The sequence below is a fragment of the Leopardus geoffroyi genome, chromosome A2, assembly GCF_018350155.1.
Source record: "Leopardus geoffroyi isolate Oge1 chromosome A2, O.geoffroyi_Oge1_pat1.0, whole genome shotgun sequence".
Classification (NCBI taxonomy): domain Eukaryota; kingdom Metazoa; phylum Chordata; class Mammalia; order Carnivora; family Felidae; genus Leopardus; species Leopardus geoffroyi.
The window spans coordinates 16,217,150-16,244,706 of record NC_059331.1 but is presented as its reverse complement, the minus strand read 5'-3'; the positions used below and the strand labels follow the sequence as shown (position 1 = coordinate 16,244,706).

Here is a 27,557-nt window from a genome sequence, read left to right as displayed (position 1 = left end):
TTTACCCCACTTTCGGTACGTTTCTCGAGCCCACCCAGCGCGGCTCTTGGGCTGGCCTCTGGGATTCGGTGCGGGTGGAGGAGGTCATGGGGTTGCACCCAGGCCCAGAGCGGTCAGAATAGGGGCGGATGCCCGGGAAGGCCCCGCCAGGACGAAGAAGCGAGGCGGCTTCCCGGACACTGCCGGGCGGTCCTGGGAGCCCTTCCTGGGAAGCTAGGCGAGCCTGGGCCTGAGTGAGTGAGTGTGTGTGTGTTTAAGGCGGCGGAGGGGTCAGGCCCCTACCTCCCACTCCCACTGGGTCCCAGGAGCCTTCGGACCCGGAGGTCTCCAGGGAAGGCCTCAGGACTAGACCTCGGGCGGGGGTGCGAGGGTCGCGTAGATGGCTAGGCGGGTCGGTCGGCTCACGCCCCAGCTTCCTTGAGCAACAACCCGGGGTGGGCGGGGCGGGAGGTGGGGGCGTGGCGAGGGGCGGGGCAGTGGGCGTGGCGGGCTCCGGGGCAGCGGGGAGGGGGCGGCGTGCGGGCGGCGGGGAGCCAGCGGCCGCGGCGACGCTCCCCGCTCTGGGCACCGGCACCGCGCAGGTAAGGGCGGGGCGGAGGTCGCGCGTCTGTGGGCGGGCTCCTGTGCTCCCGCTTGCCCCTCACTCCAGGTGGGACTTTCGCCTAGCGCCCCCTCGGGCCGCCGCGTCGCCGTCCCTCCACGGCTCCTCGGTCCCAGGCGGCGCTCACACGGGGGCGATCTGAGTTTGTCCCAAGGCACCGGCCCCGTTCCCCATTCCCCGCCCCGTGCCAGGGCCCTTCGGCCTTTCAGCCTCGTTCTCCCTGCCCCGCGGTTACCCGGCTCGGATTTAGGGGCAGCGCAGGGATAGCGCCCGGGGTTCGTGCACCGCGCAGGGGATCGGTCCCGGGCTGGGGTGCGAGGGCCGCCCCCGGACCCCATCCAGCCTGAGAGACTGCCAGGAGGAGGTGACGCCTTCAGTGAGACCGGCATGGGCAATGCCTGGTGGCTGGGACAGGATCCCATGTTTGGGAAACTCCAGTGACTGTGCGTGTGCCAGGCAGGGAGGGGCAGGGAAGCTGTCAGAGACTGAGAAGGGTTGGGGGTGGGGGCGTATCGGACAAGAAGCTTAGAGGCATGGAGAGCCCAAGAAGGAGTGCTGGGGGGAGAAGCCAAAGTGGAGACTGAGGGGTCAGCTGTGACAGTTGAGCACCCCCACCCTGGGGCAGTTCCTCTGTCCTGTGTCTACCACTGGGCTGTTTTAGGGGACTCTGGGGCAGCCCAGGAAAAAAACGTCCAGAGCAAGCAAAACGTCTTTGCTTGTCCACACCAGGAAATACCAGAGTGGGTGCCATGACAGGGTGTGGCCCAGTGGCCTGAGGGGCCTGGGGGGCCAGGTCTTGGAGAGGGCAAGGGAGGCCTCGGTGACCCTGCCTGAGAGCGACCAGGCGTGGAGAGAGGCCAGGAATGCAGGGGAGACAGCAGGTCTGGCGGCTGGTTAGATCGACACGGGACGGGCAGCTGACTCACCTGGGCACGCCAAGACTAGCCAGTTCTGTCCTTACCCTGCCCCACAGTGAGCACCAAGGCTGCCTGAGGAGGTAGGAGGCTGGGTCCTGCTGGGAACTTGCTGTGTGCCCTGAGGCAAGTCGCCCAGCCTTTCTGAACCACCTCACTCAGGTGACCTGGCAGGACCGGCAGCCAGAGGCCTGGGTCTGAGCCGTGCACATGCTCTACAGACATGCTCTACAGATAGCGTCTCAGCCCTCTCTTGCCTTCCTCGGCCTCAGTTTCTCCATAGGTGCTTCATGTGCAGCCTAACACTAAGGAACCTTAGAACTGGGTGGAGGGAGAGGGTATGGAGGCCATACTCGTGACCAGAGCCCGGTGGGTTAGGGGTGTGATGGGTTTGAGCAGGGGTTACTCCTGCTGGGTCCCTCTCACGTTATGGTTCAGCACCTCCCCCTACCCCCAAACACACACACTCCTGCATACTCGTGCGTGGTCTGCTCCCTGCTCTCACTCTCTTGGTTGCCTCCAGGATGAAGGCCCAAGCTCTCTAGCTGGGGAGCGGGGACCTGGGCACCACCAGACCAGATCCCCAACCTCAGCCGCAGCCTTCCCCACCACTGCCTCGCCAGCCATGCTTAACTTCTGGCCTTTTCTCTGAGCAGTGTACCTCAGTTCCTTAGAGGTAGACGTCCCTTTGGAGCCACAGATCTGGAAGGGTCCTGGAGTAAATCCCAGTCTGGGTCTGTAAGACTCATCCGGAGGGTCCCTAGGCTGCTTTGAGCGGTGAAGGAGGCTGAGGGCCAGGTCTCTGCACCCAGAGCAACTCCCCACACCAGTTTATCATTTCTAAGGAGGACTCACATAGTTTGAAAGCTCTGATCTAAACGCACCCCTATTTCACAGAGGAGGTGACTGAAGCCCAGAGGGGGGCAGGGCTCTGGACAAGCATGGCCAGGACTGAGCAGTGGGTAGGGGGTTGGCAGGGGGTCCTGTGGGAGCAGCTGAGGTATGGGCCATGGGTCCAGGGTAAGGGTAGCTGCCAGCCCCCCAGCGAAGGGTGGGGGACGCCTGAGGTGGAGAGGGGCAGAGAGCTCTATCTGGGGTGCAACGTGGCTGGGGTGGACCCCAGGTCAGTGTGAGTGTGGGGGAATGCTTGGTGTTCAGGGCCTCTCGTCCTCGAGCTACTGACTGCGGGTCCCCACTTGCCCTGATCTGGTTCCTAGTCCACACCTCCTGTCCTGGCTGCACCTTCTTCCTCCACCTTTATTTAGCCAGTGTCCTCACCTCTCAGTTCACACCCCCTGCTGACTGGCTGCCAACTGAGGATGGAAAGGTCACCCCCACCCCCCAAAGGGCCTTTCCCTTCTGTCAGTTTCTGGAGCTATGGGGGAGGGTCAGGGGGGGGCGGGCCCCACTTGCTGTACCCCTGGCCCCTCAGCTGAGTTCTGCGGATCTGCCTGAGTTGACCTGGAGCCACCTGCCCCTCTGCCCCAGGTGGGGTGGGGGGAGGTACTGGGGCTGCCACAGGGGCCCACAGAGAGAGCAGGCCACAGCTGGGCAGCTGGCCGCTTCCCCTTCCTGTCGGTCCCTCCCAAGGCCTCGCCCTCCTGAAGCAGCAGCAGCAGGAAAGGTGGGGCAGGAATGCCGGGGCCTGGGCCCTTGGCCAGAGCTCTGAGGCACCCGCCCTGCTGCCCCAGAGCCTGTTCCCTGGGAGTTGTAGGTTTTGTCAGGGGCCTGGAAAGGGCGCTGGGGCTCCACCTGTGTCACCTGCCCATTCCGGCGACCCCGATGATATCTCCCACCCCACCTAGGTCAGCTTACGACAGAGCCTCTGAGTGTCAGAGCCAGGGACAGGCAGTCTGAGGGTCTCAGGCTAAGAGACCCTGAGATGTGTGGTCTGGTCCTTCGGGCAGATGAAGTTTGCTCGCTGAGGGCACCCGGCTCTGGTGGGACAGCGCTGTGTCTGTTTGGAGGCTGCGGCCTGGCTATGGGGGTGGGTTGGAGCCCAGGCCCCTTGCTGACCCTCCCTCTCGTCAGAGAGCCACATTCTCAGGGGATCCCTGCCTGCTTGGTGCGTCCCTCACTCCACGGTGGGGAGTCCAAAGACTCAAGCCCACCTGCCCGCCCCCACAACCCCTACCTCTTTCCTCTGGGCACAGCAGGGTCAGCCAGGTTGAGGGGCACGGAGGGTCTGGCTCTCACCCCTGCTGACCTCACTCTGCCAGTGCCGGGCCCCGTCTCCTCTCCAGCTGTCACCACATCCATCTCCCCAAGTCTGATGTTGGGTCCTACCACGCTCCCTTGCCCTGAGATCCTCCATAACTCCTCCACTGGCCACGTAGGCCACTCTTGGTGGGCCACGCACGGAGCCTGGGCCCTCATGCCCATGATCCTTTGCTCTCACTGTGCCCATGGTCCTTTGCTCTCACTGTGCCCATGATCCTTTGCTCTCACTGTGCCCATCTGCATGGCCTGAGCCATGGCCTTGAGAAAAAAGCTGGGTTCCTCTGACAGTGTGTCCTTGTTTCCAGAGACTCTGTGGAGGGGGAGCTAGGTCAGAGCACCACTACATATTACTCTGAACCTCGGGAGCCATGGTGGATGTTTGAGCAGGGGAATGAGCAGGCCAGAACTGGGCTTGAGGAGCACCTGCCTTTTGGGCTAAAAAGAGGTGTTTCCCTAGGCAGTTCTGAGCCCTGGCTGCCTCTCCATCAGGTCCCCTCTGCTGGGCCCAGGTGCAGAGCAGAGCAGGGGTCAGTGGTTGGTCTGGGCGTTCCCCTCTGAGGCGGCCCCGGGCTCACCACTCCGTTCTGTTGTGGGCAGTCCCGGGCACGTGGGCTGAGAGCGTGGCACTGACCATGCTCTCGCTGGCGCCCTCTCTCTGGTCTGTGCCCCATTCGCAGGCCCCGAGTCCAGCATTCTGGCCATGTGCAGCCCTGAGGAGGAGGCCCTGCTGCGGCTGGAGGAGGTCTTCTCCGCCACCCTCGCCCGCATCAACAGCCTCGTCCTCCAGCCCCTGCTCATGGCTGGTGAGTCTCAGCTCTGCAGTGGGAGGGCGGGGGACGCAGGAACCATCCTGGGGCCCCGGGACCTACCTCGTTAGACTGTCCAAGGCACACACAGCCTGCTCAGCCTCAGACGGGAGTGGGGACACTCGGGACTGCGGCTCTGCCCTGGTCGCTGGCTGCTCCCTTCTCAAAGGGACCCCAAGGGGCCAGGCCACGGACCCCTAGCCCAGACTCAGCTGTACATAGAGTCAAAGTCCCACCTCTTCCAGAGCACAGGCCTGATGCTCTGCCTGGATTCTCAGCCTGCTCTCACCCAGGGCACGGCTGGAAAGCAGGATGCTGAGTTTTTACTTCCAGTTTGGGTCTCACTTGTGAAGTGACCTCGGTCAGGTGCCTTCCACCTTCCACTGAGGGGCTCTGTCCACTCATCTGTGAGAGGGAGGGGACCATAGGACCTTACAGACCCCGCATCCCAGACCCCAGGAAGTCCAGAGACTCGGGGGAGTTAGTGTACATGCTGTCCCTGCTTAGTGGGGGGGGTGGACATGTGCCCCACTTACTCCTCAAGGGTGCTGCCCGGCTCTCCGGCTGCCTGTCCCTGCTGAGCTGCAGGGGGCCACATCAGCTTCCTATCCAGAGCCAAAGACCCCTAGGAGGATGCAGAACCCTGGCCGAGGCTCCTGGGCTGTGGGGGCCCCTCCCCTCGAGGAGGAGAGGCCCCGCCCCCTCACAGCGTGGTTGCCCCGCCCCCCCTCCTCCAGAGCCCTCGGACCCCCAGGGCAGAGAGTGCCTGCGGCTCTTGCAGCAGCTACACAGGAGCTCCCAGCAGCTCTGGGAGGTGACGGAGGAGAGCCTGCACTCGCTGAGGAGGAGGCTGTGCCACCAGGACTCCGTCGGGCTGGAATCCCTGCTGTTGTTGTGCGGCGCCGACCGCGTTCTACGGGTCCACGTAGAGTACGGCGGCGAGGAAGGCGGGAGATCGTCCTGGGCCTAGGTCTCCCCGGGTCAGGTTTAGGGTTGGGCTCCGTCTGGGGTGGGTCAGCCTCAGGGCCTGGGGCCTTAGCCTGGCACAATCACAGACACCCCAGACCTGAGCCTTGGGGCCTCCCAGGGAGGAAAGACTGAGTTAGAATTATCTGGTTGGGACAGGGCTGTGGGCACTCGGTGAGTGGGGTCCGAGGACCCCGGAAGGGCAGGGGCTTGGGTCTGAGGCCGTGGGCTGGGCCTGCAGGGTGTCTCCTGTGCTGTCTGTAGGTACATCGAAGCCTACACTAGCTGCGTGGTGGTGCAGGCCTTTCAGAAGGCAGCAAAGAAGAGGAGGTGAGCACAGGGTGCTGCGGGGATGGGGGGGTGGGGGCTCTGAGTCGGTGGGGGTGTCCCGGAGGGAAGGCTGGGGAAGTCCCATGGCCACAGCAGCCCGTGTCACAGCCCATGACTCATCCTGAACACTCCTGGTTCTAACAATTCCACACTGATCCACACCGGAAGGTGGGGGGGAAGTCTATGGAGGCTGTGAGCCAAATCCAGATATCCACCAGCCAAGGCCGACCCTGGGAAGGGGAAGGAGGGGCCGTCCTGTTCAGGGTGGATGGTTGTCCTCGATGATCCCTTCACCCCGAGATATTGTCGTTGAATCTCCTCCAATGAGGCGACCGTGTTCGTGTGATACGAGAGTGGTTTGGGGTCTGGGACTGCTCCTGAGATCTGGGGGCATTAGCTGGGTTTGGGTGGGGGATGGTGGCAGGGACAGAACATAGGAGGGGGATGAAGGCGGCGTGTGGCCCTTCCTCCACTCAGCGAGTACTGGCGGGGCCAGCGGAAGGCACTGCGGCAGCTCCTGTCGGGCGTGAGCTCAGAGGCCTCCGTGGGCACAACGCTGGTCCAGGCGCTCCGCCAGCCGCTCGCCCATCACGTGCAGCAGTACGTGCTCCTCCTGCTGAGCCTCGGGGACACCGTTGGGGAGGTAGGTAGCAGGGAGGTCGGGCGACCAGGTGCTGCTCGATAGGCCTGTCACTTGTAGGGACGCTGGGGGAGGAGAGGAACGGTCCTGGCTCAGGGGACCCATCTGACTCAGGAACCCTGGCTTGAGAAAGACACAGCCATGCTTTTGGGGACGTGGCCCTGTTCTGGGGGGTTCGCAGGGACATGGCCTTGCCCTGGCATGTCTGAGGTACATGGCCCTGCTGTAGTGGAGCCAGCAGACCCGGGAAGCAGATGGAGAATCATGTACTGGGTGTGAGGACACCTGGCCCAGGTCCAGCTTTGGGGGGGGGGTGTCACCCAGTGGTCCTCTGGAAGCACCTTCATGCTGGCCTCTCCCTCAAGGAAGGGCTGGCAGGGAGAAAAGGACAAACTTTGGCTTAGATCCAGACCTTCTGACCAGCTGGGGCCAGGGCCGGGGCAACCATCACAGGGTGGCGGAAGGTTCTGACAGGCCCCCCCACCCCCACCCCCGTCCCCCACTCACCAGCTGCTTTGTGTCCCTGCAGCGTCACCCCACTCGGGAGCTGGTGGTGCACGCGGCCACCCTCTTTGGGAACCTAGAGTCCTTCATGAGGCAGGCGCTGGACCAGGCCACCGCCACGCAGGCCCTCTGGCACACCCTGAGCAGCCGGCTGAGAGTGAGTTTGAGGCCTCAGGGCAGGTCAGGAAAGGGGACTCTTATCAGGCAGGGGCCAGCTGGCTGTGAAGTCCGTCTGTCTAGCCGTCCTCAGGCACTTGCTGAGTGCCTCCTGGGCCAGGCCGTGAGCCGGCTCTGGGGAAAAGCAGTCAGAACTGACTCTGTCCTGAGATGCCACCCTGCGATCACGTCCTCATGTTACCACCCACTGTGGCACGCACTGCCCCTACCGGGGTCGGCGCGGGAGCCCCCTGTGCCCTGAGAGGGTGTGGCAGGCCTGGGACCCAGTGTAGAGAATTAGGGGAACAGAGAAAGGGGACAAGAATCGCCAGCGAGAGGCAGGGACCGCAGAGCCCCGGTGAGTGTTGTGGGGGGCTCGGCGGGGGCAGTGGCTCGAGGTGGGACGGGCCTCAAAGCGAAGCTCTGAGACAAGTTTGCTGCCCCCCACCCCCTCCAGACCTTGGAGCCCCACTGTCGTCACAGAGCTGGGGGCCTCCGGGAGATGGTTAGAGTGGGGGACAGGGGCGCCTGAGCCCTGTGCCTCCCCGCCCTCCTCCCCAGGATGTGCTCTGCACCCCTGCTCGCAGACTCCTGCAAGACAGCCAGGACATACCTGTGACGGTCACCCCACTACGGGCGGAGCGTGTGCTGCTCTTCGATGATGCCCTGGTCTTGCTGCAGGTTGGGGTGGGGCTGACCAGAGGTCCTGGGGCCGCAGCGGGGGTCGGGGGCCTGGCTGAGAAAGGAGTGGGGAGCGAGAACTTGGGGAGGTGATGGGGGCCGAGAGGCAGTCATTGCTGGGGGTAGGGGGCGGCCGGCCCCGCCATCCCTGGAGCAGGGTGAGCTATCGGGCAAGGCCGCGCGAAGTGCGTCCCAGTCCCGGCTGCCATCGCTGCTAACCATCTGTACCTCGGTTTCCTCATCTGGAAAACGGGACACTTGTGAGTGAGTTGGTCTTTAGCAGGTGCCGGACAACTCTTGGTTCTTTCTCTTCCTTACTTAGGAGGGGAGCCCCAGATGGGAGGTCAGGGGTGGCCCTTGGTGACTGAGAGGGCTGGATGGATCCAGGCACACATGAGGCTTCTAGAAAAAAGTACTGTGTAGAACCAGGGCCTGGGCTCTGGACGTTGCAGAAGTCAGGGGGGAGCCAGGGCTGGGGTTTGGGATTGTTTCCTGGCCTGTAGTATCCCCCACCCTTGAAGTCATATGGCCCTTGTGATAGCCATAGCGCTGTCTTCTCTGTCCCCTCAGAATGCCAGGCTGGGGCTCCCCTGCAGACTGGGAGGCCGAGGCCTGGGGGGAGGGGGGGGTGCTGCTACTTGCCCTGTCTAAACCTGTATCTCCTGAAATCTGGTTCACTTTGAGCTCCTCTCCACTCTGTGCCCCAGGTACACCGATGAGATACTTCAATGCTCTGTGCCCTTTCCTACCTCTGGACCTTTGCATGTCCTGTACCAGGCCCACTCTTGTCCCTGCCTGTGTCTGGCACACTCCTCCTGCCCTTCGGGCCTGGGCCTGGTGCCTCCTCCCCCTGCGGCGGTGAGGCAGTGACCTAGGTCAGGCAGGAGGTCGCTGTATGCAATCTTGTAGAGGAAGGGGCGTTGGTCAACTCTCCGAGCAGGGATGGCGTTCCAGATAGAAGGAGCAGCACAGGGTCATGGATGGAGCCGGAGGCGAGGGAGGGGCTGCTCCAGGGTTCCCAGCCAGGCCCTTGGATGGGAAGGGAGATGGGGAGCAGGCTGGGCGAGCCGGACTGAGTAGCCTGGGGATGCCCGGCCGCGTGGCAGCAGGTTGGTGCCTGGAGCACGACTGGCCCAGAGCAGGAGGGGAGCGTCTGGTCTGGGCCCTGGGTGACACCAGTGCCCCATCTCCTTCCAGGGCCACAGCGTCCACACCTTTGATCTGAAGCTGGTGTGGGTGGATCCTGGGCAGGACGGGTGAGCGGCCCCCTCCAATCACACCCCAGGCCTTCTCTCCCTCCACCCACCTGACACCGCCCGCACCCCAGGGCTTGGGCCTCCCGGAACACCCTCCGGAACGGAGCTGGGGCCTACTCGTCACCTCCATCTGTCTAGGTGCACGTTTGATCTCCTCACACCTGAGGAAGAGCTCTCCTTTTGCTCCAAGGACCCCCAGGGCCGGGTGAGTGTGGGTGGGTTGTGAATCGGGGCCGGGTGGGGCCAGAGGAGTGAGGGAAGGCAGCAGGAGGGCAGGGGGAGGGCACAGGTGTACCCCCCGGAGGCTCTGGGACCATGGCCACAGCAAGTCGGCCGTCAGCCCGGGTCGGGCCTCAGAGCGCCGTGGGGAACAGGGTACTTGGCCCTGTGAAGCCAGGATTGGGGCCTTTGCGGGTGCCTGCCCCGCGGCTCTGTCTGGCTCCCCCGGCAGGCACCGAAACTGCGCACGAGGTCTGATGCAGGGTCTAGGGAGCAGCATGGAGCCGTTAGTTGGCTTTTCCCCCAGACGACAGAACAGAGGGGGAGGGGCGTGGCGGGGGTACTATCTGGAGCTTCCTAGAGGGGCTGCCTCCACAGCAGTGACCTATCCTGTGTTTCCCCTGTCCCCACCAGATGGTCTGGCAGTGGAAGGTGACTCAGGCTGTGTGCCAGGCCCTGCGGGGGAAGAAGGACTTCCCCACGCTGGGGGCGGGCCTGGAGTCCCCCGAGCCCCCCACCTGCCGCTGCGTGGCATACACCTTCCGCGCCGAGGGTCGGCTCTGCCAGGCCACCTACGAGGGCGAGTGGTGCCGGGGCAGGCCCCATGGCAAGTGAGTGACCGGAGCTCCGGGCCGAGCGAGGCAGGGGTCGTTGTGGGAGTCTGAGGACAGATGGGACCCACATGGACCTAATCACCCGAGTGCACGAACCAAAGGCTGTTACTCCGAATCAGTTGGTCAAGCCTGTTTGTCCCCCGGTCTCTCTTAAGCTCTATTGGACAGGACCTGGCCCATAGTAGGTCTGTGCCATGTAGAGTCTTGGTGAGGGTGATGACACCAGAAGGCGTGGGACAGGCTTCAGGCGGCTGGCCTGCAGGGCTGCAGTGACTGTTCTCGGGAAGCGGGAGGAGAATAATGCTCATATTCACGTAGCACCGTCTGGTGGGGGAAATGGTTTGCAGATACCCGGCCTCCCCCAGCCCTTACAAGACCCCCCTGGGTGAGGGTCATCACCCGTTCTGGAGGCCCAGAGGCTGGTATGACCTGCTCAAGGCCTCAGGGCAGGTTATAGGGTGAGTCTGGCTTCAGTCACAGGGAGGTGGGCTTTTCAAGACCCTGTGGCCCCACCCTATGCTCCAGCTGGAAAAGCCAGGGCCCCGAAAGCAGAAGGGACTTGCCAAGGTTATGCTCATAAGCACGTTAGTTTCTGATACCTTGCCTGCTTCCAGAAAGGACTTGAGGAAGCAAATGAACAACAACAACAAAAAAAAACAGAAAAAACAATGCCGTGTCAGAAGAGGGGAGGAGGATGCTAGAAGCCACTGGCTAGCGCTTGACTTAAGCTTGAAGTTTAGCTCTGAGCTTCCTGTTGGTCAAGGGAAAAAGGGAACCTGGATGTTTCCAGAGCTTTCCCTGTGGGGTGTGGTGAGTGTGCCTGAGGCTGCTGGGCTAGTTGTGCCAGGAGTCGAGAAGGACTGAGAGCCCCCTGCGGGTCATGGAGCTCAGAGAGAAGGGCTGGGTGGGGGCAGAGAATCCAGTCTGGGGGGAGCTAGGGCTCTGAGAGTGTCTGTGGTGGAGGTCAGCTGGGGGCTGTGAGTGTGTTAAAGGACGGGTCGAGTGGGCCTGATGTGTGTGCCCTTCAACTGTCTTCCAGGGGCACCCTGAAGTGGCCAGATGGCCGGAATCACGTGGGGAATTTTTGCCAGGGCCTGGAGCACGGGTAAGGCTGGGGCTGATGCAGGAGAATGTGGCGGGCGGGGGAGTGGTTTTCACCCCCGCCACCGTCACCAGCCTGGCCCCATCCTAAATCCCCGAACCTCAAGCGGGAACTTAAGGCCATTTGGTCCAGTTCCCCTTATTGCACTTCAGGAAACCAAAGCCCCGAGGAGGGGTGGGTCATGGAAGGAGTGGTCAGGACCAGAAGGTGCTCCCAGGATGCACAGGGGGGGCGGGACAGGGGGAGGCTTCCTCAGAGTGGCCCTTGGGAAGAAAAGACGGCTGGGCACCTGGACGGTTCTCCTCATTGTCTGAGAAGGCCCCTTGGAGGCGGGGACGCTTCTGGTGGCAGGGAGGGGTGTCACGGGGTGTCCTGGTCAAGGTGGTAGCCTGGTGCTGACCGCCCCCTCCACGCACCCACACTGACAGCTTCGGCATCTGCCTGGTGCCCCAGGCCTCCGAGGACAAGTTTGACTGTTACAAGTGCCACTGGTGGGAAGGCAGCATGTGTGGCTACGGCATCTGTGAGTAAGTGACCCTCGGCGCCGTGGCAAGGGGAGCTCTTGGGGCGGGCACGTCCCCTAGGCCGAGCTCCGGGAGGCAGGGCCAGCTGTTGGTGACCCTCTGCAGGTACAGCACTGACGAGGTGTACAAAGGCCACTTCCAGGCGGGCCTGCGGCACGGATTCGGGGTCCTTGAGAGCCCCCCACAGGCCCCGCAGCCCTGCAAGTACACGGGCCACTGGGAGAGGGGCCAGAAGAGCGGCTACGGCATCGAGGAGGATGGTGACAGGTGAGCGTTCCACGGCCGCCCCCGCAGGGTCAGGGGGCTCAGGAGACCCCCACACACCAGACTGAGCAGGGCGTGGGTCCTGTGGTCAGTGCGTCCCGTCCGTTTGCCCCCCTCAGAGTCTCTCTGAAGTCACTCACTTCCTTTCCGTGGCCTTGGTTGTTGCTGAGGCTCAGGATGAGGGAGCGCTGACCTCCTTGATTAAGGAGCCTCCCAGACTGGCCCCTCCTCGCGCTGTCCAGGAGGACTTTCTGACCCCCCAGTCTAGTCCCGTGTAGGGATCACAGCCCGTCCAGGCTCTCTGGGCTGTGAGAGGAAGCCCGGGGTCCTTGGCCTTGTATTTGAGGCTTGCCTGTCTCTCTGACCTCACCCCTGCCGTGCTGCCTGCGTGCTCCACCTAGACCAGCCTTCTAGACCACTGAATGTCCCCTTGTACCTGTCGTACCCGTTGTAGGCTCCTACCTCCATGGCTCTGCATTCCATCATCCTTCCTGCCACCTCGCCCCAGGAAGCCTGCCAGGATACCGCCCCCCCCCCCCGCCCCGCCCCACCCCGCAGGCAGGCTCCCTCCCTCCCCCATTTTCTGTTTCTCTTGGAGGTCCTGACCTCACTTGCCCCATGTCTGAGTTGAGTAGATTCAGGCGATATCACTGCTCCTTATCCGCTCACCACCCTCACCCCCTGACCCCAGCCCTGCCAGCTTAAAAGTGCCCAGGAACGACTCTGATCCAACTCTGGCTCCTCCCCAGGGGTGAGCGCTATATTGGCATGTGGCAGGCTGACCAGCGCCATGGCCCAGGGGTCATGGTCACCCAGGCAGGTGTCTGCTACCAGGGCACCTTCCAGGCGGACAAGATGGTGGTGAGTGGGGTGACCCGCGTGTATCCTGAGCCACCCTTTCCCTGCACTGGGGCTGAACCCCCGGCTCTGAGGGTCCGGATGCTAAGCAGAGGCTGGGCGGTGCTGGATGGGGCGGAAGCTGGGTTCCTAGGTGCTAGAGGGAGACAGAACCTCAGCAGGATTCTACCTGCCACTTACCCTGGCCTTGGCCGAGTCCCTGCCCCTCCCGTCTCGGTTTCCCCATCAGCACCTCAGGTTAACTACTTACTGTAAGCACAGTGGAATCAGCAAGAATGAGGTGCATGGTGAGGATGATGCCAGCAGTCACTGCAACTGACATTGATCGACTCCTAACTGGACACTCAGCTCTGGGTTCAGCCTCCCAGCACGATCTCGTGGGATCCTCCCCGTAGTCCCGCGGATCATGTCATCGTCCCCAGTGTATGACTGACAGATGTGAGGCTCAGAGAAGTCAGAGAACCTGCCTAGTGTCACCAGGTCTCCTGAGCCCGGGCACACCAGCCCTTGCCTCCTGCCTCACTCACACCCTGCCAGGTGCCCTGCTCCATGTCTGGCCTGGTGACTGTTACTGTTATTATGGCTTGTGCATTTGTTTATGGGGGAAGGATTGAAGGGGGACAATAAGATAAGAATGGACACAAAATAGATTCACATAGGACACAAATTGGATCCTGTTTGGCTCTGAGCTTCCTGGCGGCCAGTACCACAAGGAAGCCTGGTGGGTTCCACTGTGCCCTCTGGGTCAGTGATAGGGAAGTGGGGATGGGTGAGGAGAAGCCCAGGACTTCTTGAGCTGCGGGTGGGGAAGGGAGGTCACCCAGGAGGCCTCCTGAGAGAAGCCACTGGAAAGGAGGAGCCCGGTCCCAGGGAGTCATTCAGGATAACCCAGGGATGAGGCCCATGGAACGGGTGCTCAGGGCTTAGCAGGCCAAGGGCTGGCATCCCACCTAGGCACGGTCCTGGGAGGTGTGACAGGGCTCGGGACCCGGGTTGATGCCTGCCTCCTCTCCTCCTGCCGGCCCCTCCCTAGGCCCCATCTCCTGGCCCTTCCTAACTGACTGCTTTGACTCTCTCCGGCTTCCTTCCCTAGGGCCCAGGGATCCTCCTCTCTGAAGACGACTCCTTGTATGAGGGCACCTTCACCAGGGACCTGACCCTTGTGGGGAAGGTGAGGGCCACTGAGACCTATCCCCTCCTGGTCAGGCCTTGCCTGGAGCCTGTAATCTCCCCACTTGGACCCAGGGCTGAGGGTGTGGGCGGTGGGTGAAGGTCGGGAGGTGCCCCTCCCATGTCCACTGCGTCCAGAGGGTGGGCACTGCCATGGAAGTGGACTTTGAACCCTGGTCAGAGTCAAGAGGGGACAGGTGGGTTTGCCTTGGTGCACAGGGTGCTGGCGGCCTGGCCGTGTCTCCCTACAGGCCCCTCGTTGGGAATCCACCCCGTCCACCAGCACTGGCGCCTTGGAGTTAGTGTCCTTCAGAATGTTCCTGCCTGGGCTGACCCAGCAGAAGGCAGTTGGGTCCCTGCTTGGGCCTTTGGGAATGTGGGGCTGTTTCAGTCTCCTGGTGACTGGAGGGCACTAAGGCATCTAATGGGTGGGCCCCGAGTGCTATGAATGGGACACTCATGAGGCAGGGACTGTCCCTCCCAGGGCCAGCAGGCCCTCCGGCCTTGCCTAGGCCTCTTCCTACTTCTGGACTTACCTCCTCCCCCCGTCCCCCGCCACCAAGTCCCACAGTAGTGGCTCTCCTGTTGTGACCTGAGAGTCCCTTTCTCTCTCCCTGCCAGTCTCCCACCTGAGGTGACCCTTTGGGCCGTTGGCACGGCTCTAGGTCAGGGGCTTCTAAGGTGAGGGGATTAGGGGCCCCTCAGGGTGGGGCAGAGTGAACGGATGGTGGGAAGGCCACCCACCAGACGCTAGCCTCTGTGACCCACAAGCAGGAAGCCTGTCATGATTGGATGGGAAGGCAGCTGGACGGACAGACCTTGTCTCCTTCCCTGGCTGCAGGGCAAGGTCACCTTCCCCAATGGCTTCACCCTGGAGGGCTCTTTTGGCAGCGGGCCAGGAGGAGGGCTGCATACCCAGGGCCTGCTGGACACGGCCGCCCTCCCGCCAGAACCAAGTGGCACCCGTAAGAGGTAAGAGCCTGGCCGCCCGGCCCGTGCATTCTGGAGCCTGACTGAGGTGTGTCTGTGTGTGTCTGTTTCCACCCCAAGGGCTCAGGTCTCGTCAGAGGGCCTTTTCTGTACGTTCTCTTCGTTCTTTATTCAGTTCTGAGGGCCCAGGTCACACGGCCCTCAAGTCAGAGACTCTTGGAATCAAGGGCTATGGCCTAACTTCGTACACCACAAAACTGGAGAAAAATATTAGGCACAGGCTTTGCTTCCGCCCTGCTTTTTTTCTGGGAAGGGTACAAGACAGTTTGTAAAATAACACACGTAGACAAGAATAAAATGGAAAATAAAAGTGCGAGTTGGACTTAAAGGAAAGAAACATACAGATAGGCCTCGCAGTGGTTATGGCTGAGCATGAACCTGGCTCTGAGTTCCCTGGTAGCCAAGGTGAAGAAGGAAACTTGCTAAGTGGACTTCTTGTCACTCTCATGGGGTATTTGAGAAGAGGATAGACTTCTTCCCTTGGAGACAGAGTTCTTCCTTGGAGAACCGTAGTTCAAGTGGCGACTTTTGCTGTGTCTGTCAAGGTACGGATCACAGACAGCATTTCAGATGTGGGGGTGGGGGGGAGGGGGGGAGAAGAGTTGATTACTAGACCCTTCCTCTTTGCTTGCTTCTTCTCCCTGACAGCAGGACCTGGGAGTAGACAGCAAACCCCAGAGGCCTGACCAAGCCTGGGTGGGGTGCAGGTGTAGGAAAATCTGTGAGCGTGATGTGGGAGTGCAGCGCTCCACTGGGCACATGCAGCCAGACCCCCGGGCCCGTTGGCCGAGATAAGACCAAACTCAGGAAGGAACCAGGTGGGGTGGGAGGGAGAGCGGGGTCTCAAGGCAGGGGGATCCTGGACTTTGGGCCCGTTAGCTCTTAGCGCCAGACCTTGCTATCTGGACTTGGCCTCCAGCTCTTCAGATCTTTCTGTCTCTTTTCCAGGGCCCTGTGTGTCCCTTTCTCTCTTCTCCACCGGGGAGCAGATTCTTTCTGTCCCTCTCTCTGCCTCTCCTCTCTTTTCCTGGAGCCTTGGAGGTCAGCCCTCCCAGTCCGCCCCCCTATTCCTGGGCTCCGACTCTAGGCCAGGTGGGACATCCCCCTCTCCCCGAGGGCCCGGACGGGGTCCTGCCCACCGCAGCTCCAATCCCTGCCTCCCACCCTCCGCCACCTCCATCACAGGCAGCTAGGTGTGGGCGCCTTCCCCGCGGAGAGCCGCTGGCAGGGCGTCTACGGCCCCTTCCGGGACTTCATTAGCGCCGGCTGCCCTGGGGACTTGCAGGAGGCCCTGCTGGGCTTCCACGTGCAGAACTCGAGGGAGCTTCGCAAGTCCCAGGAGTACCTGTGCTGCGAGAGGTGAGGCGCGGGCGTGTGCGTGAGTGCAGGCACGCGTGCGCCCAGCGGGACATCCGGAGGGCCGGGGTGGGGGGTCTGTGGGACTCCCGCGCGGGCTGGGGAGGAAGGCTTCCTGGAGGGGGCAGGCCAGGACCCAGGTGTGGGTGAGAGATGTGTGTGCCCGGTGCCCCAGGACCCAGCCCGAGGACCATGCGGGCAGAATGGAAGACGTCCTGGACGAGCTGCTGCAGCACCGGGAGCCCAGAGCCCTGCGGCAGTGCCTCAGGAAGGTGAGGGCCCTGGGGCAGGGGGGCCTGCGGGGAGGGGGCCGCCTCACTGCCCCTGGTGCTGGCCTGAGGGGCCAGCCCGGGGACCCTTTCTGCTCAGAGGGCCTCAGCGTTCTCATCTGTGAAACGGGAGCAGTCTTGGGAGTCTTGTCGGGGCTCCAGCCCCTGGCCCCGGTCACCTCTTTGTTGCCTTTGCTCCTGCCAGGCTCTGAGCAACTCGCTGCACCCCCTGGGAAAGCTGCTCCGGACGCTGATGCTGACCTTCCAGGCCACGTATGCCGGCATCGGGGCCAACAAGCACCTGCAGGCGCTGGCCCAGGAGGAGGTGAAGCAGCATGCCCGGGAACTCTGGGCCGCCTACAGGTGAGCTCGGTGGCCTGTTGGGGACAGCCACAGCCCTGTAGAGGTAGAGCGCTGCTCTTCCCGGATGTCAGGTGCTCTGCCTAGCCCCCTGGGCAGGAACGGTGCCTCTGGATTGAGAAAGAACCGGAGGCCGAGCAAAGGGGTTGGAAGGCCGGGAGATTGTAGCACGGACTTCCTGGAGCCAGAGTCGGAGCCTCGACAGGCCCTGAGCTGACCCCTGACCCCAGGGGAGCTCCAGCCCCCTGCAGGCTGAGCCTGACTCTGGACTCAGACCCCATCTAACGTCACAGATGGGGGCCCTAGATGCTGTAGTTCCTTCTCTTGTGGGGTTCCAGCGCTGTCAGGCTGACGCCCTGTATTCCCAGCTTCCTAACTGCAGAGGCTTGGGAGCCGGGGCTCTGGGCCTCACACTCCACGGCTCTGGTGGTGGGGGCACATGCAGAGCCCGCTGCCCTGTCCTTTGGGGACTCGGGTTCCGTGGGAGGTGGCAGCCCAGCTCTCCCTCTCGTTGGTTTGCAGGGGTCTGCTGCAGGTGGCCTTACAGCGCAAGGGCCAGGCTCCAGAGGAAGACGAAGATACAGAGACAAGGTGATTGCTCCCCTGGGGCTAGGTCCAGGGAAGCCTCTGGAGCCTCCTTCGGAGGATAGGGGGAGGGGGGGGGCTTCTGGGGAAATCTCGGGGCTCATGCTATCGACCACGCATTGTTCATTGACCACGAAGATCAGAATGACCCACGACCTCTGCTCCTTGAGCGACCTGGGAGGAGGCCCCGCCACAATGCATCAAATGCATCTTTGTTCGGGATGTGCCATCCCAGGCTCATCTCTCGGGTGTGCAGGGGGTGAGCAGCTGCCCCGGGCACCCTCCTCCCTGCACACAGATGGGGAGACAGGCCTGGCAGGGGCTGAGCCCGAGGTCGTGCAGAGTGGGAGTTGCGTCATTAAGCCTGTCTCCATAGTCCCCCAAGACCACACCTTCCCGTTCCCGCCTTTAGGTTTCAGGCCGAGAGATCCCACTGCAGGACAGGTGGGAAACGGGGCTAGATGCGTGGGAAACGGGGCTAGACGTTGGGTAGAACTTTCCCTCTGGAGTCCTAGGAAGCCTAGAAAACCAGGCGGCAGAACTGGTCTAGCCTGGAATGACGGCTGAGTGCTTTGTCGCAAGTCCCTTGTCTGTCCAGGGCCCGGGTTTTGCTTTCAGTCAAACGGGGATCAAATCCCACCCCACTTGCCATTTTGGTTGTGAGTCAAATGAGAGAATCAGGAGGCCCCAGATTTCAACCGAATGAGGGAATGACCAAGAACAGACTTAGGAAGGGCTGTCTAGAGAAGGGAGGGGGCGGGGACACTTTGTTGGGGGACAAGGGGCTCTGTGGGCTTTTTGAGGGGCAGCCCAAGTAGCGGTCCCTACCCCCTAGGCTCCCACCCTGCTGGCCCCAACCTGTCCTGGCCACTTCCACTCAGGGACGTGCAGGTGCACGGATTGGTGCTGCCCCTTATACTGCCCAGCTTCTACTCGGAGCTCTTCACACTCTACCTGCTTCTCCACGAGAGGGAGGACGGTCTCTACAGCCAGGGCATTGCCCACCTGAGCCTCTTCCCCGACACCAAGCTGCTTGAGTTCCTGGACGTGCAGAAGTAAGCCTTCCCTCCTTGCCACGTTTGCCAGGGCCCCCACGAACACAGGATACGAAATGCAGTTCAGATTGTCTTTAGCAAAAAAGGGGGTGGTGCTAATTGGCTCGGGTGCCCATGAAGTTCTAGGATTATGCTGGTGTGGCGGGTTTCAGGTGTGGCTGGATCTAGCTATTTAACTTCATGGTGAAGGGAAACACCGTCTCTTTTGATGTATCTCTGGCTCCCGTTTGTGGTGAAACACATGGTACCAGCCATTCAAGGTTTATACTCTACCCAGCTCAGTCCCCGCACTGTGCCCCAGGGAGCTGGTGTCCCCTTCCCAGCTCCAGCCGGGAGCTGTCCCTCACTGGCTTGGCTGGGGTCTGGAGCCTGCCCCTAAATGCTGGCTGTGGCCCACAGCGGCCAGCCTGCCTCAATATCTGCCACTGGGGCTGGGGCAGGTGTCCTGCTCCCAGCAGCTGGACTGAGAGTCGGGGGAAGGGAGATCCTCAAGGGGAAACTGAGGACTGTTCTGGGAGCAGGTCCCTTCTACCCTCAGTGCCCCTTCTCATCCGTCGATACTATGAGTGACCGCCTGCCCAATGGGGGGCATGGGACCTCTCCTTCCACACCTGGTCTCCCTTGTCACACCGCGATGGTGTTTCCCACCCACCCCCTCCAAAACCCTGTTTCCCCTTTCATCGTGAATGTCTCCTGCACCTGACTGGTCACCAGCCCAGACACCTGGGTGCCAACCGCTTCCCAAGCTTCCTTCCTCCCCAACTCTTGCTGCTGCCTCTGTGCTGCTTCCTCCATGATGGCCTCCCTGCTCCATTGTTTCCCCAAGTCCTTGCCCTGTGCTGCACTGCATGGCACCCACATCCCTCCCTGTTCACCAGCCTGCACTGGCTCACCGAGCCTCCAGAACAGTCTCTTCTGCTGTCATTCTCTGTCTGGCCCAACCCCTGGGACTTCGCTCATAGGGTCCCTTGGCCCACAGCGCTGCCCCTCACCCCTATCCAAGTTTTGGGGGGGCCGTCTTCTCCAGGGATCTGTCCCAGCCTCCCTTGCCTTGGTCTCCATGCGGGAGCTCCAGGGTGCCATTGCGGACCCCTTTCCTGCGCTCAGTCCTGCTACGGGACACGGTATATGGGGGAGTTGCCCTCTGACCTCAGACCCTGCCCCCTCCTTCTGGCAGAGGCTCCATGTCATACTTGTTTAATTTCAGGCACCTGTGGCCCCTCAAGGACCTCACGCTGACAACCAATCAGGTGAGAAGGTGGGTCCGTTAGCTGCCCCAGGTAAGGGGGAGGCCTGAACCCTGAGCTGGGTCCCCCACGGTTTGCTCAGGCCTCTTTGTGTTTCAACAAGCCCTTGGGTCCGGGGGCCACCGAAATAGGTACCCATAGGGACCCAGTGACTATCGGCTATTGGAATCATTATCTTCTCTATCCATTTTGGTCCCCCCAACCTCCTGGAGACCATTTATCCCACTTCACAGTTGAGTAGACTGAGGCTCACGGTGGAGCCGTGACTTACCCTGGGTCACTCGAGCTTCTGGGCGGGGCTGTGCTGGAGCCAGTGATGGGGAAAGGTGGGCGGCAAGAGCTCCAGCCCCGGGAGGGCCAGAGGGACGGAGCTGGGAGGCGGACCGTGGCCTCATCCAACCTGTGCTCCCTGCCCCCCACCATGCAGAGACTCTCCCTGGTCAGGGACAAGTGCTTCCTGTCAGCCACTGAGTGTCTGCAGAAGATCATGTGAGTCTACGCCCTGGGGAGGGTGGGGGACCAGAGGCGGGAGTGATGGGGCCCCTGGTGGGGACTGAACCCAGAGGCCTCGAAATGGAGCCCGCTACCCTGCCGCAGCACCACGGTGGACCCCCGCGAGAAGCTGGAGGTGCTGGAGAGGACATACGGGGAAATTGAGGCCACCGTGTCGCGGGTGCTGGGCCAGGAGCACAAGCTGCCCATGGACGACCTGCTGCCGCTGCTCATCTACGTGGTGTCACGTGCCCGGTGAGCCCCGGCCAGGCCGGGAGCTGGGGTGTGGGGGCTGCAGGACGATCCCTTCCCACCCTGCCCGGCCCCCAGCCAGGACACAGGCTGAAGCCTTCAACATCAGGGTTTCTGAGCACAGCTTTTCTTGATACAAAGCGCGAGGCGGAGGCCCAGAGAGGCCCGCCTCGGGTCCCGGGTGGGGAGCAGAGCGGGGACCACCTCCCAGGTGTCCAGCCACCCAGGCCGGGGCTCCTTCCCCAGCCGTGTGGTGCCTGCCCCTGATGGGCCCCTTCTCCCTCTCACTGTGGGGGTGGATGTCCTCCAGAATCCAGCACCTGGGAGCCGAGATCCACCTGATCCGTGACATGATGGACCCCATCCACACGGGAGGCCTGTATGACTTCTTACTCACGGCCCTGGAGGTGAGGGACAGAGGTGGTGGACTGGGGCCAAAATACCCTGGTCGGTGGGACAGACCCAGGTGCATGGTGGGGATGAACCCAAATTCACTGCTCGTGTGTGCTTCTGCGGGGCGGGCCTCACCGAGCCTCCGGGCCTGCCCTTGTTGAGGGCGGGGAGGCCCCGCAGTTCACCCCACCCCTGGGGCCCCGGGACCCTGGGCATGTTCCAGGCTGCATCCCTGAGCGGACCGGGAGAGGGAGGCCCCACTTCCTTGCAGACTGTGGCTGGGGGCTGAGCTGGAGACGTGGTGCTCCCGGCCCGGGAGGCGGCTGTGCTCCCTGGTGTTGGGCCGTGTTTGTGTGGGGCTGGGGGCCGGCAGGCCAGCTCCCCCCTCAGCCTCGCCTCTTTCCCGCCAGTCCTGTTACGAGCACATCCAGAAGGAAGATATGAGGCTGCACCGCTTTCCCGGCCGCGGGGACTCCAGACGGCCCTGGTAGCCCGGCCGCTCCCGGGCCGACCGCAGAGCTGAGAGGGGCCGCCATGGTCCAGCCTGGCCCTCGTCGCCCACAGAGCGGAGGACAGGAGGGGCCCCTGGAGGCGGTTCCCGGAGGGGAGGGGCAGTTAGTTTCTTCCAGGGAGACGCTGCTGCTGCCTGCAGTGGGCCGAGGGTGAGGGTGACACGCGTGGGCCCGGAGCCGGGGGCTCCCCCTCCCCCTCGCCCTGCCCCTAGGTCGGTGTTGGATGACCTCCCTGACCTGCAGCGGCTCACCGTCCTTTTTGCTGCCCGAGCCTGGCTCCCACACGGACGTCACGGGGCCTCGGCGTCACCATCTGTTTACCAGCGGACTAGATGGTCTGTGACGGGCCTTCCACCCGTCTTGCTGGATCCCGGAGTCCTTCTGGAAGTTTGACTTTTTAGGCTGCCGGGCTGAGATTCTTACATCATCGTCGGTGGTGTTCCCTGTTTCCTGGTCAGAGGCTCCACGTTGCTAGTGAGGCTGCTTTTCATGAGGCCTTTTGACCACGGGTGGCCTCCTAGGGACCTGCCTCGTTCCCGACTCTGCCCGGAGACTGAGCTGGTCTCTCTGGGCTGCGGGGCTGGACAAACCCCAGTCCACCCTGACCTGCTGGGTGGCCTCCGGCAAGGTCCTAAAAGCCACACACCTGGAGCCCACGGGCCCATGTGCAGGGGGACAGCAGTGGCATGGGTCCGTCTGTGCTCTGTCCAGGCTCAAGACCCTGCAGGGGCAGGGGGAGGCCAGGGGGTCTCAAGGGGCTTGGGGAGGGGATGGGAGGACTTTGTTCCGTGTGGGACTGAGAGACACGGGAGCTCGCTCTTGGGGCAGCCTCACCCCTGCCTGGCCTCAGTTTCTTCTCCCCACACCGAGGGGCTTCCACCTGGTGACCTGCGGGGGCTCCCCCTGCCCTGTCACAGGAGACGTGTGACAATAGGCGGGGTGACTGATCTAAAGTCCAGGGGCGAAGCATGGGGAGAGAGTGGATTTATGCAGGGATGTAGCCCTGGAGGGTGAGCTGGGCCCGGCCGCCACAGCCGCCCTGCCACCGTGCCCTGGATCGTGAGCAACTCAGGTCACCGTCCTTGGCTCCAGGTGTGCTCTCCGTAAATGAGCACTGACCTTGAGGCCCGTGAGGGAGGCTCTCAGAAAGCCCAGCCACTCCTGAGCCCCAGGCGGAAGCCCCCCAGGAGTCTCAGGGTGGGGGGCTGGTGGTGGCTGGGGGCACCCACAGACCCTGAGATGATGGAGGGCAGGAAGAGTGAGGATATCCGGATGCCGTGGCCTTCGAGCTTACCCAGGACGCTGCCACTGCTACTTTAATCCTCTCAACGGTGACCAGCTCCTTCTTGTCCTTTGATGAGTAGAACACGCTTGCCTCAAGGCGGCCCTGAGTGGTAGGACGCCTGTAGCCTCACCCCAGAGGCTGCCCCCCCAAGCTCCCCCCAGCCCCCCACACCACCCGGCCTCCGTCAGGATCCGAGAACTCTCACTGTAGCTCCGATTCACCAGGACCCCTCCACCCGCCCTGTGGCCGGGCCTTGCCCAGTACCAGCGGAGCTGGTGCCTCTGGACAGGGACGGGAGAGGCCGAGGGCGGCCGCGCTGTGGCAGCCAAAACCCGAGACAGTGAGGACATTGCCAGCCGAGGTCGGTGCTGCATTTACAGAAGAGACGCTTGGAACCGGGCAGCCCGCCTGCCCTGTGGGCGCCTCGGGAGGCTGATGGAGACGGGTCACCTGCGGGGACCCCAGCGAGGACCTCTCCCAGCTGCTGCGGGAGCTCCTTTGGCTGCAGGGTCCTACGTCTCGGGAGGTCAGGTTGGCCACCAGGACCTCATGATCCCCTGTGCCGGAGAGCTGCGAGCCCAAGGGGGCCCCGTTCCTTGACACCTGCAGGTGGCTTTCTGACAGGCTGCACGGGGCCGCGCCAGCCCTGTCCCCGGGGGACCTGGGTTTGGGGCGGAGAGAGAGACACCCGAGAGATTAAATGACCTCTCAGTGAGCAGACGCGTTGGAGTCACAGCCTGACCTCCCCCTCCCTTCCACGGCAGCCCTGGGCCTACATGCGGCCTCCCATGGCGCCCCTCAACTCCTGCTTCCTGCATCCGCATTTCCCTTCCTCCCCGCCTGCTCTCCAGCTCCCGCCCCTCGTCCTCGTTCTGTGCCCCACACGCGCCCTCCTCTGGTCCCCTGGGTCCCAGGCTGCTCCGTCCTCACAGGCCCAGCTCACGTGAGGCCCTCATGTCCCAAGGAATGAGCCCCCCGGCCCCGCTCCAGGGCCCGCTCCCTGGCCCAGTCGTGTTACTGGTGCCTGACGGTGGGTGCCTGCTCCCCCGCCCTCGATCTCCAGGCGCAGCAACGCCCTCCGCCTCTCCCTGGGCCAGCAGCGATGGCAGTGAGCGTGAGGGTGGAAACAGGTGGACTTGGGAAAGGTTGGACTGTGAAGCCCCGGGCTGGGTCCGCATTCAAGACTGGCCGGGGTGGCATCTGTGAAAACAGAAGCCCCTCGGGTGTGACCAGCACAGGCAGGGACCCACGTGGAACGGAGGGCTGGCCACGCTCAGGCCAGGAGCAGCCGGGAAGTTGTTGCCAAACCCTCAGAGAAAGGGGGGAAAAGACAACGCCCTCTCTGTGTGGGGCTCAGGTTCCTGTCCCTGGGGCACCACACCCGGCAGCAATGTGGCCCGTCCAGCAGGTTGTCTCCGGGGCGCTAATCTGTTGCGGGTGTTGCGCTCCCACAGCAGGAAATGTCACGAGGCGGCCAGGTTTACACCTGTTGACCAGTTGTGGCTGGTGATCGGTCAGGGCACAGAGGGGCCCCACGAAGCCCCCCGCCTCCCTCCCTCAGTCAGCGAGCCTCACCAGGGGCCTCTTGGATGCCAGCCCTGTTCCCTGCACAGGCTACAATCTGGGATGTGGCCAACAAGGCCCCAGCCCTCTTCAGGTGAGAAGGGCCAGCTGTCCTCCCAGAAAGGGACCAATGACAGGGAGTAGAGGAAGCGGGAGAAGCCGAGTCCACAGCTACTGAGAATGGGAGCTGCCAGGCATCTAGAGGGATGCCAGTTCTGACTAGGTCTCTATTCTGATCGCCCCTAAGGGTGCTGGGAGCCAGGGCACGGCCCAGACAAACCCCTTGCCCACTGCAGCCTTGGACAAGGCTGGAGGGAGAGTGTGGGGGGGCAGCCAGAGGGGCGCGGGGCTGCTGGAGAAGCCTTAGCAATGCTGAAGGGAGGCCAGCCCTCCCTGAGCGGGGACCTAAGTGAGCCTCGTGGCCTCAGCTGTCGTCTCTCCCAGAGGGATGGCCGCCCACTGTGGGACCAGTGAGGGGCAGGGACTGCCCTCCTGTGGCCACTGGGAAAGGGGTAAGTTCAGGGTTAGAGTCAAGGTCAGTGTTAGGGGTTAGGGTTAAGGTCAGAAGCAAGGTCAGTGTCAGATTAGAATAAGGGTCAAGGTTGGAGTTCTAGTTAAGGTTAGAGTGAGAGGAAATGTCAGGTTCAGGTCAGTTCAGGGTCCTGGTCCAGGTCAGGACTTTACTGGTTGGCCTTGCCCAGGTTTGTGTGGACGTGAGCTCTGGCTTTGACTCTTGCTGTGGGCCGGAACCAGGGGTGGGGGCCAGGCTGCCAAGGCCTTGGCGTCCCTGTGACCGTGGCCCAGTCCCTCCCCAGACTGGGTCTTGTTTGCTGTCTCTAAGAACCCTCACTGTGCAAGACCACTGTTCTGCCATCCGGGGAAGGAAAGGAAGAGTGGGCAAGAGGTGAGGCTGGGGGTCTGGCGCCGTGAAGGTACCCGGGCAGCGACCCCTTCCAGATGTGGTGCTGGTGCCGCTAGAGAGAAGGGCTCAGTTTGCAGAACGGGGCTGGAGTCACTAAGTACAGTGTTCATGACCCACCTGAGGCTGGGGGCTACGGCCCGGCCCCTGCAGCGTCCTGTTGCGGTTTTAAACAAACATTCATTGAGCGTGGCCGGGACTCCAAACCGGTGGAAGTAAGTAAGACCCGCTGGTCCCCTGTGTTGGGGAGCGGCCGGTGTCTGGGCTCTCTCCCCTGGCGCCAGGGGCGGGGGGTGGTAAGGAGGGTTTGAAGCCTCGTATCTATCTGAAATTCGCATCTGAGGTTTGCCAAACAGGAGATCTCTCAGCCCTGGCTCATCAGCAAATCAGAACCCCGGGGGCAGAGAACAGGGAGAGGCTGTGAAGGGGAAGGGGGGTCTAAGGGAGTATTCAGCTGCCCCCCTCACCCCTGGGCCAAGCAGTCCTGTGACGCTTGCTGGACAGTGCAGGGGTGGGGGGGACACAGAGTTAGCCAGAGCGCTTGGAGTACCCTTGGGTGAAGGCTCCTGGTGGCTGGGGACAGATGAGTCCTGCCCTGGATTTTCCCTGGGGACAGTGACCCCTTCCCTTGCTCTGCTGGCTGGAAAGGACCTGCAGAGGCTGGTCTGCCCAGGGCAGCATCGAGGCTCTTCCTCTGTGTGTCCTGAGCTGGGGCGGCTATGCCCAGGACGGGGAGGGGCCTGGGTCTGTGTGTGGGGAAGGGCTAGCAGTCCTGCTCATCTTACCCAGTCTTCCAACTGTCACTTCCAGGCCTGCCTTCGGAGGCAAGCGCTCCCCTGCCACCCCCCACATCTGCAGTTCTCAGGAGACGAGTGGTGGGAGAAGAGAGCAGGGGACCAGCAATGCACATGGGACCTCCCTGAGACCCAGGTCTCGGGGCCACTGCTTCATCCAAAGGGACCTTCTACACCCTGCTGGTCATATGGCCGCACCAGGCTCAGTTTCAGGAACCAAAAGAACACAAGAGGAACCAGGTGCAAACTGTCAGTTGGTGGGGGCGCCTGGGTGGCTCAGTCGCTTGAGCATCTGACTCTTGATACGAGCTCGGGTCGTGACCCCAGGGTCATAGGGCCTGAGCCCTGCGTCGGGTCCGCACTGGGTGTGGAGCCTGGTTAAGATTGTCTCCCTCCCTCTGCCCCTCTCCCCCACTCACACATGCTCTCTCTCTCAAAACCCAAAAAAGCCCATCAGTTGGTGCCCGCTCTGTAAATGGTGCAGACAGGCTGTTTACCGGCAACCTCTGGTCTGTCTCTGACACCAGTGTAGGACCCTCTTAATCATGAGTTCATGCATTTCATTCGGGTGTGGCCAAGGGTCAGTCCCAGGCCCCAGGCATCCTCAGGGATAAACGCAGGTGCCAGCCTCTGAGCTGAGACCAACCCTGTGCTTGCGCACTGAACCTTGCCATTGCCTCCGAGGAAGGGGGGCATCGGTGATTGGGCGGCTCTTTGTGTCCCGTCCTGCGTGGGGCCCTGCTCGCTGCAGGAGAAGGAGCCCAGGAGGCACTCACAGTCTTCGTGGTCAGGGCAGGAAGGGAGGGCTGCGTCCTGGCAGATGGCACCGTGGAACTGGAGCTCGAGGGATGAATTTGCCAGGCGGGGGGTTGGCACGCCTGGCAGAAGGAAAGGCAGGGACAGAGGCCGGGAAGTGGGGAAGGGCCCGGCTTTCCCAGAATGTGGAGAACTGGTGAACCGAATCAAGGAGAAGTCAGGCAAACCCAAGGTGAGAAAGCCTTGCAAAACCCGTGGGAGCCTTTTCCCACATTTCCTGATTTTCTCCCTCCTACGATGTTGCCCTCTGTCCCCATGATGGTTGTCAAACACCCACCAATTCTTTCTCCCTCTTCCCATCGAGATGCGGAGGCAAAAACCCCTGCCCTTAAACCTTGGCCTTGGACGATGCAGTGGGACAGAGGCCACCAGCCTTGTGAGGCTGGGCTCCAGAAGCTCACGTGGCCTCTGCCGGTTCCCCTGGACATCTGTGCTGGGAGCATTTCACCACAGAGAGAGAAGTCTGCCATCCTGAGCGGCCATGTGGGGAGACCGTGTGGGGACAGCAGACAGAGAGAGAGGTGGACGCCCAGAGGAGCCAACTCATCGGGGATCTGGTTGTTTGGGTCTCCCAGCCCAGACCCTGAGCACGTGAATGAGAACACTTCTGGGGTGACTGCAGCCTTGGCCACCCTCTGACTGGAACCTTAGGAGACCCCCCTACAAACAACAGCTGCCTGGCCTAGCCAGTGGGCCCCAGATTCATGAGCAAACCAAACAGCACTGGTGTTTCAAGCCACGGTTTGGGGGTGTCTTTTTAATGTGACAACAGATGAACGGAACAGTCCTTTCGCCATTATCCACTATTCATCATTTAATTAAAAACACTTTTATATGCTTCATT

At 62.4% G+C, this 27,557-nt stretch overlaps 1 protein-coding gene across 3 annotated transcripts; it reads left to right on the top strand.

Moving 5' to 3' along the window:
* Positions 1-485: 485 nt before the first annotated feature.
* Positions 486-27,557, top strand: ALS2CL (ALS2 C-terminal like). 3 transcript variants are annotated; one of them, XR_006715819.1, is made up of 27 exons: positions 486-581; positions 4,413-4,538; positions 5,279-5,471; positions 5,772-5,837; positions 6,315-6,480; positions 7,007-7,138; positions 7,699-7,818; positions 9,016-9,074; positions 9,213-9,279; positions 9,708-9,904; positions 10,947-11,012; positions 11,438-11,536; positions 11,639-11,800; positions 12,547-12,658; positions 13,749-13,826; positions 14,667-14,797; positions 16,001-16,174; positions 16,347-16,443; positions 16,646-16,803; positions 17,323-17,391; positions 18,267-18,440; positions 19,648-19,690; positions 20,115-20,176; positions 20,285-20,434; positions 20,742-20,838; positions 21,235-24,278; positions 25,914-27,557. XR_006715819.1 is itself a non-coding variant. In XM_045492650.1 (26 exons), the coding sequence occupies exons 2-26, from the start codon at positions 4,436-4,438 to the stop codon at positions 21,313-21,315; spliced, it is 2,856 nt and encodes a 951-aa protein (XP_045348606.1). In that variant the 5' UTR covers positions 486-581; positions 4,413-4,435; the 3' UTR covers positions 21,316-27,557. The 3 variants fall into 3 exon arrangements, 1 of the variants encoding a protein (XP_045348606.1); XR_006715820.1 differs by having other exon boundaries at positions 19,648-19,698; positions 21,235-27,557; XM_045492650.1 differs by having other exon boundaries at positions 21,235-27,557.